This window comes from Nelusetta ayraudi, unplaced genomic scaffold (genome assembly GCF_046127955.1).
Source record: "Nelusetta ayraudi isolate G7.1 ecotype Tasmania unplaced genomic scaffold, CSIRO-AGI_Nayr_v1 ptg000011l, whole genome shotgun sequence".
NCBI lineage: Eukaryota > Metazoa > Chordata > Actinopteri > Tetraodontiformes > Monacanthidae > Nelusetta > Nelusetta ayraudi.
In genome coordinates, this window is record NW_027466061.1 from 836040 (window position 1) to 850000 (window position 13961).

The 13961-nt window shown below is 42.6% G+C and overlaps 1 protein-coding gene across 3 annotated transcripts in view; it reads left to right on the forward strand.

The window, feature by feature from the left end:
• ints2 (integrator complex subunit 2) overlaps positions 1 to 13961 on the forward strand; it is a 16854-nt gene continuing 2893 nt past the window's right edge. The window contains exons 1-21 of one of the 3 annotated variants that reach the window (XM_076019882.1): positions 1 to 135; positions 1119 to 1404; positions 1526 to 1664; positions 1910 to 2012; positions 2779 to 2892; positions 3718 to 3848; positions 4004 to 4174; positions 4780 to 5000; positions 5861 to 5986; positions 6555 to 6626; positions 7630 to 7744; positions 8790 to 8858; positions 9416 to 9550; positions 9663 to 9839; positions 10420 to 10537; positions 10775 to 10879; positions 12397 to 12561; positions 12763 to 12964; positions 13170 to 13295; positions 13447 to 13648; positions 13796 to 13961. The exon at positions 13796 to 13961 is cut by the window's right edge and continues 113 nt beyond it. In XM_076019882.1, coding sequence (XP_075875997.1) covers positions 1121 to 1404; positions 1526 to 1664; positions 1910 to 2012; positions 2779 to 2892; positions 3718 to 3848; positions 4004 to 4174; positions 4780 to 5000; positions 5861 to 5986; positions 6555 to 6626; positions 7630 to 7744; positions 8790 to 8858; positions 9416 to 9550; positions 9663 to 9839; positions 10420 to 10537; positions 10775 to 10879; positions 12397 to 12561; positions 12763 to 12964; positions 13170 to 13295; positions 13447 to 13648; positions 13796 to 13961 — 2941 coding nt within the window. In that variant the 5' untranslated portion in view covers positions 1 to 135; positions 1119 to 1120. Of the gene's footprint in view, positions 311 to 1118; positions 1405 to 1525; positions 1665 to 1909; positions 2013 to 2778; positions 2893 to 3717; positions 3849 to 4003; positions 4175 to 4779; positions 5001 to 5860; positions 5987 to 6554; positions 6627 to 7629; positions 7745 to 8789; positions 8859 to 9415; positions 9551 to 9662; positions 9840 to 10419; positions 10538 to 10774; positions 10880 to 12396; positions 12562 to 12762; positions 12965 to 13169; positions 13296 to 13446; positions 13649 to 13795 lie in introns of all 3 variants that reach the window. The other 2 variants (XM_076019880.1, XM_076019881.1) reach the window with 2 other exon arrangements.

Sequence of the window (13961 nt, forward strand, 5' to 3'; positions counted from 1 at the left end):
CATAGTTCCGCCTCAGACAACCCCAATACAATGGAGCTGCTAGCTACACATGCAGACGACAACTAGTTACTCCACTCTTTGAATACCGGTGTTGCTTGAAGTCAAATTGCGAAACACAGCTGACAGGACGTTAAAGTCATAAAGTTATTGCTATACTCCTTCCGGTAGCATATTATACGTTATACTGATTCTAATGCTTGTGGCGGAGGAACACTCTCACGACGTTTACCAAGAAATGGCCGAGACCGAATGATCCCCGGCCTTGATTACAATACTTTTTCATTCAAAGGGCATCACGGTTTGAAGTAAGGTAAAAATGAAATTCAAGACTTTATTTTTTAATCATAATAATGTCGACCCGGCTGCTTAATGGAATAGGCTAAGCTGCTGGTAGATGTTTATTTACTCCTTGACAAGATCGCGGTAAGCTGCGTTCACAAAAAAAAAAAAAAATTAAAACAACTAATTGTGAAGACAGTAAATTAATTTGCCTATTTTTTATCTATTAATTCATATTTAAAACAAAAAAAATACACGCCATTGGTTCGGTGCATACGCATGCGGACACGTTATTCCTTTTTTTCCTCCCCATATTAACGCTGGCATAAGCAGTCAGTGATGCTCCTGTGTGCGCGCGACTCATTTCGTTCTGGCTTGACAAGAAGATCTATTTGTTGTTGGACTTTATTGCAAATACGAATCCGCATGCTGTGACCAAGAGAAGGCACACTGGGTATTTGAAAGATGATGCATATTTTATGGGCCGGGTGCATGTCGTGTTGTTCCAAAGATGACCTCCTCTGTTCTCGTCGGATTCAATACACTTTTCTACACTTTGCGCCAAAAGACATACACTTTGCTCACACTCTCCTGGCAGAGATCTGATTGCATTTTCATCATCAGTTGTGATCAGTGCTACTAGTTCCTTATGATCAGAAAAGTTCATCAGGTTTTGGTCAGGAGTACTGATAACACAGTCATTGGTTTCCTTGTTGAACATTTATATGTGTAAAACAGTCTCCACATTTTTGGCCACTTCTTAAACTCGTGACTTTAATTGCTGTGCGCTGAAAAGTATTCAATCGTCTAACTGGATAATTTTGCTTGTCACGTTACAGCCATGGCGGGGCAACAGTTTGTTAGCCTTTATGCATTTGAAGCGATGCAAAAGGTGGATGTTGTGCAACTGGCTGCCCTCAGTGACCCCGAGCTGAGGCTGCTGCTGCCGTGCCTGGTGAGGATGGCTCTGTGTGCGCCAGCCGACCAGAGCCAGACCTGGGCGCAGGACAAGAAGCTCATCCTGCGCCTGCTGTCTGGAGTGGAGGCCGTCAACTCCATTGTAGCGCTTCTGTCAGTGGACTTTCACGCCTTGGAGCAAGATGCGCGAAAGGAACAGCAGCTCAGGTGAAAATGAATTCAGCATTATTATAATACAACAATAACAAAAAAATCTGCAATCTGAATGAAGATAAATTGCGTGGAGTTAATTTCAGAAGCAGGCCTAAGATTTGATGTTTTGTTGCAGGCACAAGGCGGGCGGCGCGAATGGAGAGAGCACCCTGGTGTCACAGCTGCAGCACGGCCTGACCCTTGAGTTTGAACACAGCGACCCCCTCAGGAGACTCCGTCTCACACTCAGTGAGCTGTTGGCCATCATGAACAAGGTAACATCAGTTGGCATCATTAATAATGCAAACTCCATACATGCAGTTGACTGCCGTAAAGCCAGAGTAAAGACGCAGAAAGGTACAGAGTGATTTTCTTTACACAGCCAAACGTCAGGGGCAAGTCAACATATGCAAAATACACTAAAGAACGGCTTTCCCTGAACAATGTGGTCATTCCGTTAGCCAGCTGGGTTTTGCTCACAGGAGGATGTTGATGTGCTCACTCTTTCTCCATTTCTCAGGTTGCAGATCTAAACGGGGAGTTTTTCTTGAAGTCCTCCGAACTTTTTGAAAGCCCAGTGTACTTGGAGGAGGTTGCTGATGTCCTTTGCATTTTACAAGCAGGTACACAATCTGTCACTATTATCTCAAAAAGTATTAACAAATAATTGAATCTTGAGTTTCCTGTTAAAGTGTTGATAATTTGGCTTTTCTTCCATAAAAAAAAAAAAAAAGAATGTTGGATTTGAAATATCAGATTATGGGAAAACATTGAAGTTACTTGCCATCTTCAACACAGACAACAGCAACATGGCGACTTTTTTTTCTTACCGAGGTAACGCCTGTCTAGCCAAACAGGAACTTGCTGTCTTGCCTTCTGCCCTGGTTGCCGCCTCTCAGAGGAGCTTGAGCACTGACCTGCAGAGTTGGATTCTCTCCACTTGACTGGGCTCCACTCTGCCGTGTGCCGACGTTTGCTCAACGAAGCCTGGACTCCTTAATCCGTCCACTTCTTGTAGCTTAAATGCAAAACAATGTGAAATGTGTAGAAATCAAACGGACTGTGGAAGTGTTAAAAAAAAAAAAATCACAGTTCGGTTCACGTCACGGTTTTGTGGTCACATACTGTATTTTAGTTGGGTTTGATATATGGTGTTGTTTTTAAGTCTGCATGTCTTGTATGATGTTCCTATTAATTCTCCCTTCATTTCTTTGCCCAGCTTGTGACAGTGCCTCATTGAATGGTTTGGAAATGTTAGCCAGAATTAGACAGAAAGAATTGCAATACACCTTTGAGCAACAGGCTGAAGCATGTCAGTGCTACACCACCTGCTGTTGACAAACGATCACGAATATCTTCAACGTTGTTATTCTTTTCTCTTTCTCCTAGAGCTTCCATCCTTGCTGCCTATCGTGGAGGTGGCCGAGGCGTTGCTTCACGTCCACAATGGAGACTGGTTCTTATGTCTTTTGGTGGCGAACGTCCCAGACAGCTTCAATGAAGGTAACATTTGTTACTTGCTACTTTGTTTGCGGTTGTATCAGACCTAATCTCGCACTTTGGCCACTGGACCAGCTATGGAAGCGTTCTCAGTCTTTTCCACAGAAATAACAGGATTTTACCACCACCATGATGACTGAAACTCAACCTCATTTCCTACATTTTCTTTGAGCAATTTTTCTTAGCCCTTTTCTTAACCCTCATCATTCTGGGATAGCTCTTACTGCCAAAGTCCCTCAACTTGACGTTTTTAAGAACACTTGCTGAGCGCTCATCTTTGAGACTGAGGGTTGAGGGTTGAGGAGAAATTGGGATTCACCCGAGGACGTGTGCATTATTAAGCATTTATAAAGCATTGCAATTATCTTGAGGTGTGCACAATGTCAATTCTCACATTGTGCAATAAATTAGCATTTTGGTCAGCATAAATGGTCAGGAGCTGATTCGGCTCCGGCTATCATAGCCATCAAAACCTGTTGCCTGTTTTCTCCTCCTCCTCCTCCTCCCCCTCCTCCAAGCAGCCTCTCAACATGTTCACGGCCCAGAATTCACATCGCTGTGTGGCTGCAGTCAAGCAGCGGTGCTCTCTCAAGAATTAAACACGGCTGAATTTTGGTGATCGACCAATCAGAATCGAGTACTCAAGAGCGCTGCGTTCTACAGATATTTAAAGCATCCCTCCACCTCTGAGAGACAATGAAAACCAGCACATTTTCCTCGACTTTATTAAAAAAATACATTATTAATAATGAATAACACAGATTCAGTAAATGCTGTAGTTTTTCACTTACTGAATTTATTCCTACTGTTTCTTCTTTTTTCGTGCAGTTTGTCGGGGTTTGATCAAGAATGGGGAGCGGCAGGACGAGGAGAGTGTAGGTGGGCGACGCAGGACTGAAGCCCTCAGGCAGCTCTGCCAGATGAACCCCTCACAAGCCCTGAATGTCAGAGCCATGGCGGTAAGCAGGGACGCCTACATCCCCATTTTCTGCACGCGTTCAAATAAAACACATTAAAACCACAACGATGCAACTCGATTTTTTTTTGTGATGAAGCCAAAGTAATTTATGAGGTGATGTTTTATTTTTCCCTGTTTCAATGTTGTTGCTCTCAGGTGGAAGAGTGCCACCTGCCTGGCCTGGGTGTGGCTCTCACTCTGGACTACAGGCCAGACGCTGCAGATGAGGCAGTCAGCCCTCTAGTGTCCTACGTCAGTGGCCTGCTGCTGGGTACCAACAGCAAAGTCCGCACGTGGTTCAGCATGTTTATCCACAATGGACAGCAGGTGAGCCTTCTCTTTATTTTATTGACGAATAACCACTTTGATATTTTTCCAATGACCTCGCCTATATTTTCTGATCACAAACCCCTATGTATTCGTCATCATTTAATTAATTCATTTATTTATTTTAATTAAATGTTGCTGGTTGCATAGTTTTCCTTTAATTTGCACTGTGGTGACTCATGATAATGACCGTCTACATATGTATATCGTGAAATGTGTAGAAAATCTTTCATGTTAAATGTTAGTGTTGAAGCGTTACAACAAAGTAGTCTTTGAAGGCGCACGGTATTTAGCTCTTTATTGAAATTACTCTTAAAACACTTTTTTTAAAAAATGGATGAAATACAGCTATTTTATTATTTACTTACTATCAATATAATTTCTTTAAATTCGGTGGGCCGGATTAAAAAGCTTAATGGGCCGCATATGGCCCCCAGGCCATAGTTTGCCCATCCTTAGTCTACAACAACACAAAAACTACACAGAACATTAATATTTGGGAAAACACTAAAACTGTTATTTTGAATCGGTGTTTCAAATGAGTTAAATTTGAATTTAGTTGGTTTGATTCAACCCTGATTTCCAAAATGTCTGTGTGCCTCCAGAGGCGGAGAGAAAGCAGCTCGGTGCTGTGGCAGATGCGTCGACAGCTGCTGCTGGAGCTGGTCGCCATCCTGCCCCACTCCTGCAGCACACATTTGCCCATGGAGAGTGGCATGAAGGAGGAGAGCTTCTCCGAGTACTCCGGCCTCCGGGAGGAGTACGTGGTCAAGGCCAGCGCGCTGCTGAGACTCTACTGCGCCCTGGTGGGCATCGCAAGTCTCAGGTTGGTCGTCCACGACGCACAAGTTTGCACTGCTTTTCCATCTGACACCCTAACAGGCTCCCGTTGCACGCTTGCCAGTTGGTCCCCACCGGCACCAAGTAACGCTGCAGTTGGCCTCACAGGTCGTGTCGCGTGCGCTGTCATTGTTGTTATAATAATGTTACCAGAATAAAGTCATGATATTATGAGCAGCGTTTCGCAACTGTTGGGTCACGACCCAAAAGTGGGTCGCAGTGCTGTTTTCATTGGGTCGCGGCTTCGTGGACAGTTTCCCTTTTTTTCGTTTCTTAAAAAAAGGGATTTTAAACTATATTTTATTATAGAGGAAATATTGGGCATTTATTTTGAAGGACACATTAAAAGTGGACTACTGTTTTTATTCTTGTGAAATGAATTTGGGTCACAACTTCATGATAAGGAGAAAAAAAAAGGGTGCTGAGACTCCACCAGTTGAGAGCCACTGATAATGAGGATAAAGCAGAAAGGTCGTTTTACAGAAAGAAAGAGAGCAGTCTGGGATTGTGATTTGGAATTTTGAGCATTTTGTGAAGCTATGCTTTCCTATCGATCTCACAAATAAGGATATACTTAATTTTTTTTTGCTACATCCGCATCAAATTATGTATGAAAATTTGAAAAATTATGTTTTAACTTCATTTTACTAAACATTTTAATCAATGCTACAGTGTTTGAAAATCATGTTACACAAGATATAAATGATATTGTGCAATAAGTCAATCCTGTAATCGCTGTGATAATATTTGTGAGCAACTCTGGAACTGGTCCTTTCCATATTGTAAAAAAAAAACAAAACAAACAAAGTGCACTGTTACTGAGGCAGTTGACTGTGATCCATGCAGACCTACAGATGAAGAGGCTGAGCAGCTCCTGCAGCTGATGACCAGCCGGCCCCCGGCCACTCCTGCTGGCGTTCGCTTTGTGTCTCTGTCTTTCTGCATGCTGCTCGCCTTCCCCACGCTGGTCAGGTAAGCACATCAAACTCAATGTACAAGAAACTCTGTCACATTTAACTTACACCCCCACCTGAGGAATAACCAGTTTTTTGTGAATTGCTTAAAGGGAATTTGATTATTGATAAATATTTATTAATATTAATAATTATTATTAATTAATAATATTTACTCAAAGTAATGCAGACAGAAAAAAAATGATCAATCAGTAGCTTCAAGCAGGTGCACCATAGTTAGTTTCTAAAGGGTTTCTAATACAGTTGGAAATACATAAGTCTCTGAAAGACACTAAACACAGATTAGGAGCTAATATGGAGACATTTAGTTGAATGATCAGAAGTAGGTGTCTGGCCTTGGAAGGAGCTGTGTGATTTGCTGTAGACTCTTCACAGAAAAGTCATTCAGTATCATTGTTCTGCTATTTTCTTTTCTTTCTTTGTGTTTTCGACAGTTTGCATTCATTGTTTTGAAACAACCAGAATTACACCTTTTTGTGCAATTTCCCCATGCAAGGTTCTTTCTATTCCTCTACTGTTTTTATATTGACAAGTTTGGTGTTGTTTGTTTGCTTGTGTTTTTCCAGCACTCCAGCACAAGAGCAGCTCATCGTCATGTGGCTCAGCTGGATGATCAAAGAAGAGGAATACTTTGAGAGGTCAGCTGACTGTGGACCTGTGCTGGCCTCATTTAGCTCATGTGGTATTGACAGAGTGAGGCCTCCTATGTCAACAAGTCTTGAGTCCATTATAAGTTTTGATCAAAGTTTATTATTTGAGCATAACAAAATGTTGTTATGCTCATATCATAACTTTATTTAATTTTCTCAATCAAGAATTTAATTGGAAAATTGAATTTGAATGTTTCTCCAGTCTCACTGGATGATGAAGGTGATCATCATAATCATCTGTACAAAATAGCCTTCAGAAGCAGAAGGTCGTTAAAGGTTAAGTGTGGAATATTTGGAGGTTTTTAAGAAGTAACGGCAACATCAAGTGGTTACATTTTAGAGCAATGCTCTTTCAATTAAGCCCCCTTAGGGACTCCGTACCCTCCCTCTCCCAAGCTTGCCAGTCAACTGCAATTTTACCAATATAAAAATAACATAAATTAAGCCAGATTTTACACACTGGAACTTTTGAAGGGAGAGCTCAAGTTTTGCATCTGCTTTTAGAGCAAGTTAAGAAGAAAAGAAGTCTCTCTTACTCTCAGACATTGTAAATAAAAGGAATCTTAGCTCAACCCATCCATCTACATTTCATTGTTGTAGTGGAAAGAACGTGGTCACAGCAGCTTTGTTGAAGAATAAGACCTTTTGGGGCCTGGTTGGTTTTGGTAATGGAACCTTGATGGCTTGTAAAAAGAAAAACACAACAACGGCTTTCAGCTGTTTCAAAGTTGTGACTTAAAAGGGATTATTTTTTTTTTAATCTAATTTGGTTGCCTCCATCTTGGCAGCGGAGTCAAATCTCATGGCAGTTACCTCGCTGCCGCTCTCATTGTGTCAACGTTGGCAGTCCACTGGCATGTGTATTCACTGGTGTGCTGTGTGTGTGTGTGTGTGTGTGTGTGTGTGTGTGTGTGTGTGTGTGTGTGTGTGTGTGTGTGTGTGTGTGTGTGTGTGTGTGTGTGTGTGTGTGTGTGTGTGTTTGTTTTTACAGTGCGGCAGGCGTCTCTGCTTCGTTCGGAGAGATGCTCTTATTGGTTGCCATGTACTTCCATAGCAACCAGCTCACATCCATTATTGAGCTGGTGTGCTCCACTTTAGGAATGAAGGTAAGGCCGACTGTCGATACGTCCGTCCGGCCGAGCAGCTGCCGGCCGGACACATCCGCTCACGTGCAGAGACGACGCTGTGCGCCGAGCTATCATCGGTATCAATCAATCAGCTGTTATTTGTACAGCACTAAATCACAACCAAAGGTGTCTCAAAGCAGCTTTGTGCAATCATAACCAACTGGGCCCCCAGAGCAGCAAGGTGTGACTGTGGCCAGGAAAAAACCTAGAGCAGATCCAGACTCCAGAGGGCGCTCATCTGATAGACAAAGAGAGAGAAAGAGAGCCAGAGTGGCAGGCAGGCCAGAGTGAGTTGCATGGGGAACAACATAGCTCTTGCAGTATAGATGTAGAGCTATATAAATAAATAATTCAAATGTAGAAATACACAAAGACACACATAAGTGCATGAGATATATCAATGTAAACATGTAGGTGTATGTAGATAAATGTTGTTGTGTGGTACACATCAAATTATTATAAAATTTACATAGGCTTAAATGTAAAGTATTGGGCAGCGTTTCCTGAATATTTCCAAAACTTTGTCAGATGTGCATATTTTTTTTTCATCAAGAAGTCAGATATTTAATACATTTCTTCAAATGCTTTTACGTGTGTGGTATGCATATCAAAGCGTTGTCGGCTGTGTTTTTAAATGAATGCTGATTCTAATAGCAGCCACGAACACGACACCACTGCCGCCTTGTTGACGTCGCGGTCAACTTTGAAACCCAACCGTCGCATTTGAAATTCAAGCCGGTGCCTGTGTCCACGAAGCCACATGGACTCTCAGCTGAGTTACTCAGCTCAACCAGGGCCGACCCACCCTGGCGGTGGGTGAACCCAATGAATTATTTTATTTCTTGGGTTATTAATCATTCAGCGGAGAACCGTCAGTTTGGCCTCATCAGTGATTAGCCACCAGCTTCGTGAGGCAGAGAACCTGGGCTTAACCCTGAGCTTCTGTCTGCTAGCAGCCCCCCTTGTGTTGTTCTCACTGATGTTACACTGAGGCACCTTTCTGTCCCATTTGTGATCCTGCCAGATTGCCATCAAGCCCAGCTCCCTCAGTAAAATGAAGACTATCTTTACACAAGAAATCTTCACAGAGCAGGTAAATCCCATTCACTTCCAGTCCGCTCATTTTCTTTCTTCTTGCTTGATTCTGTGGCCATTTCTGTCATTTGTGAATTTATGATCTGGTATGATATAAAAGAAAATCAAGGTTTTTAATAACCAATACAATTCAAAATGCAATTGATAATAACTACATGCTTATTTTGTTAAGAATGAGTCTGTGCACACATATATTTAGACATTTACCAGGTAACTGGCTGCTCCTCCAGTGGACAAAGTGCAAGTGCAGTGCTGTTTCTTGGAACATTCCAATGGTGGTTTACAGCATGTTTTATGGAAATGCAAAGCTTGATGAGAATAGAAGCAATTTGCCATGGAGTGCATGTATTGGTTATTTTGCAGTGCAGATCGAGTGTGTGAAAATGAATGACTTGCACTGCATGAACTTGGCAAGGTGCTCATTGCTCATTTAATGCCTCCCTGAGCTGGAGGAGAATTATACACCCGGTGAAAAATGATGCCGAGTTGCACTTCATGGGGAAGCGCTGCTTTATTCACTCACTGTTTGAAGTGACACTTCCTTTGTGTGTGTAGGTTGTCACAGCCCATGCTGTCAGAGTGGCAGTCACCAACAACTTAAGTGCCAACATCACAGGGTTCCTGCCCATTCACTGCATCTACCAGCTGCTCCGAAGCCGAGCATTCACAAAGCACAAAGTGTCCATCAAGGTGGGAGACGTGATTCACTGTGTTTTGTGGCTGTGAAATGGCACTGCGTCATAATTAGAAATCCACATTACATCAGGCTGCCGGGTCACTGGTTGTGTTCCGTCTCTTCCAGGACTGGATCTTTCACCAGCTTTGTGAGACGACGACCCCGATCCACACGCAACTCATCCCTCTGATCGATGTTTACATCAACTCCATCCTCACTCCGGCATCCAAGGCCAACCCGGAGGCCACCAACCAGCCAATCACTGAGCAGGAGATCCTCAGTGTCTTCCTGAGCTCCTCTGGGGTCAGTCATCACTTTAATCAGTTCAAAACTTGGAATTCACTGCGGTAGTGGTAGTAGTACTGGTAGTAGTAGTAGTTTTTGAAATGGTTGTGACTAGGGATGCAAATTATCGATTAATTCATTAATCATTAGTTGTCTGACCTTATCGATCGATTAACGATTAATTGATAAGCGGCAATTTTTCTTGAGAACCTACATTTCACAATGAAAAATGTGTCAGGAACATATTATTTAACTCTTTAATAATGTTGAGGGTCCAATGTGACCCATTTTTACATTAGAGAACAGTAAAAACACCCTCAACATTCATCCTTTGACTTTAAGTTGGCTTCTAATAGGTCACAGTTACTTTTTTTTAAGTAACTTGTTCTAGGCATACAGGTACAATAAAAACCCAGTGTAAAAGATTTTTTAAATTAATTGGGACTAATTTAATTTAATCAATTAATCGACAATTAATCAATAATCGATTAATTGTTAACATGCTAGTTGTCACGCTAGATTCCCTTCATGTTACTGCCACTTTGTCCGTGACTTGTAGCTCACGTTCGTCTGGCTTTGTTCCACTGTTTGTTGCTAGAAGTGGGAGAGCTGCCGCAGCGGAGTGAGGCAGCGCTACTCCATCACCACCCAGCTTCTCATCCTCTACTACATCCTCTCCTATGAGGAGAGCCTCCTGGCAAGCACCAAACAACTGGGTAGGTCTCTGTTGCTGTGCTGCTGGTTCACTTCAGTTCAACTCTTTTTGTTCAATATAGGAAAAAAATCTGCACAGATTCAACTTTTTGTCTTTCAATGTAGCTTTTGGGTTCCCATGGAATTAAGGTCGAACACTGTGATATGTCAGAAATATAGATATTCCAAATATATATTCCTATGTCGGTATTGTATTGTGTTATATCTCTGTAATTCCGTCTGCCTTTTTCTTTTTTAAGCTCTGATGCAGAGGAAGCCAAAGTCCTATTCGGCAACGCTGATGGACCAGATTCCGATCAAGCACTTGGTCACTCAGGCTCAGGGCCTGCAGCAGGAACTCGGGGGTGAGGACATTTTTCTTCCTTATCCGCTGAATTGTGACACAGTTTGATTTCACAACAGCCCCCTTTCACAGAGACGGTCTGCGGCTTTTGCTCCCCCTTTTAGCCGCCTCGCTCTTCTGTTGTGTTTGAATGCAACCAAGTGGGGGTAAGGAGTTCCTAGGGCGTCCGTTGATACGGATTAGCTGGATATAGAAATATCAGAGAGGTGTGAGAAGCCATTTTCGCACGGAGAGCAGAAAACTGCATCTGTAGAATAAGATTATATCTCAAGATAAACGCGTCTATACATATATATTCTATAAATATTATTTATTTATTAATTTTTTTTTTATACGTCAATACAGACGCCGGAGTTCACGTGATGTCATGAACTGCACTCTCGTGTGAAAACAAACCCTTTGAGTTTATCTTTAATGTGAAATGTTGACTTTTTGCTTTTATTCAATATTATTTAAATGTTCCTTACAGGGCTGTGCGATTAATCGATTTTTATTCGCAATCCGTTTTTTTCTTTTACTCAAGATGATGTTAAAAAGAGGAAAATCGGATTATGGATTTTCCTCTCTCCTGCTTTTGGGTTGGCGCCTCTAGGCCACCGTAGTCCTCCTCCATCCTCGAGAAGCTGTTAACTGGCTACCTTTGTTTACTCGCATCCGTAGTTGTCCTAGCTACAGCAGATGTCCAAACCAGGAAGTGATTCGGTATGCTGCCCTCGTTAGTAAATATTTATTTTCCGAAGTCGCGTACAACATGAACTTCTCCCGTTTTTGTGGCATATTTAACGAGATTTACCCTAAATATTGAAATCGAAAAAAAATCCTTGGGCAAGTTTTCAGAGAGAAAAAAATCTGGATTTTATTTTAAGCATTCAAGGTCAAATGATGTGATCTTTTGAAATCAATGAACTGTATGGTTCGTTCATTATTTCAACATGAACCAACCAGTGTCTTCATGCTGTGCAGGTGACTTTCAAAAGCTATTTTCACAGTTAAAACCTTGTGTCCAGGGAATCGGATCCGTGCAGCTCAGCTGGTGAACATCTGGACAAATACATGGCCCACTGTTCTTCACTGTTTATCTATGACCCACCTCTTTGGCTCTGTCCAACATCTTATTTTGCTCCTTTACGTTCGTACTAGTATCAACAAAAGCTTAAGAGCAGATGTAATAAAACAAGCAACGGCCATATTAAGTATATTAACCTTTAAGCTCCTGATCAAAATCAATCTATAAATACACGTTTTACTACATATTCTACACATTGTTTTCTGTTTTAGTTGTAGTTTAATATACTTAAACTACATAACTACATAACTACATACTTAAATTGCATCTGAAATGATTCTTCAATTATTTCTTATAACCTGTTACATTAGTTAAGTTGTTACAGACAGAGCAATTGCTCTGTCTGTAATTATGTTTATGCTTTTTCATTTGTGAATTTACTTTATGTAAAAAAACAGATTAGAAAGCCTCTTTATGCAGTGTCCTTCAACGAGTTGTTGTCCTCTCCCCAGGCCTGCACTCTGCCCTGCTGAGGCTCCTGGCCACCAATTACCCCCACCTGTGTCTAGTGGAGGACTGGATGTGTGAGGAGGAGGTGACTGGGACCATGGCCCTGCTGAGGAAGATGATGGTCCCTGTGGAAAACTGTAGATACACTCCAAACCAGCTTCACCAGGGTGAGAAGGGTGACAGTATTAGAGGGAGGAGTCGAAACACAAGATAAAGTAATGCTGTCAAGTTTGATTTCATTTTTTTTTTAAATGTATTTTGTCTTGTGAAGTATTTATTTATTTATTTTTTTAATACATATTTGCTTACACAGCTTACAGTAAACCAGGATGTGATGGATCTCTTGTGTTTTGTTTTCCTCCTGCCAGCGTTCCTGAACTTGCCATCAAGCAGACCCAAGCTGGTGCAGATCCTGGAACATTTGACGCTGCTTTCGCCGGAGAACCTCATCCCTTACGTGGAGGTCCTCTCGGCCAGCATGTCCCTGCTGTTGGAGCCCGCAGTTCCTCGCTGCATCCTGCAGGCCGTCAAGAAGCTGTGGGTCGCTCTCAACACGGTGATGCCGCGCAGGTACAGGAATTATTTTGTCTTTCTTATTATCTTCCTTTTGATTTTCCTTGAAATACAGAGTAAGGTCCCGCTGCGTTCACTTGTGTCCATGTGTTGCTCACAACTACGCCAATGCACCGTCCATGTCACATCCAAGAGACAAAACAGCAAATCGAAGCTACTTCTGTGGACGCGATGTAAGACGAGATGAACGTCTGTGTTGCAGGTTGTGGATCATGACGGTCAACGCTCTGCGCCCCTCGGCCAAGCTGCTCAGACAGCAGACATACACCCAGAATGACCTCATGGTGGACCCTCTCATTGTGCTGCGCTGTGACCAAAGGGTCTACAGGTGAACTGCGGGGGTGGGGCCCCTAGTGTCAACTGTTTGAAGTGTCAAATGCCGTCAAATGTTTTAATACACTCAGTAGAGGTGTTTCATCTTTGGCCTTATGGTTTTATGTGCGTCGCCACGTTTTCAAGTGAAATGTATCTGTGCGCAGGTGTCCTCCTATAATGGATATTGTCCTTCACATGCTGAACGGATATTTGCTGGCCTCAAAAGCATATTTGAACTGTCATCTGAAGGAAACGGCCGAGTTTGATCGCCAGAGTCAGACTGTCTCAAACTTGGGTGTCCCTGGACAGCCAGAGACCCCAGAGGTCACCAGGGATGAGCTGAAAAATGCTCTGCTGGCTGCACAGGTATCAAGCTACCACCTCAAACCATCTCTTTTTCAAGCTAACGTCAAGTTGATTAAAAAGAACCCTGTTTGTTCTTGTTCATTTTGCCAACTTAGTTTCTTGTCGTTCTTCTCTCTGAATGATGGAATGTTTAATGTCTAATTGCAGGACAGTGCAGCAGTCCAGATTCTCCTGGAGGTTTGCCTGCCAACAACAGAGGAGCAGCTGCTTGGGCCCCACGCAGATGGCACGCTGAGGAGCGGCAGGGCTCCCTGGACGGGGAAGTCCAAACAGGGAAGGATGGAGCAGAAAAGTGTCAAGATGGAGGCGTTGG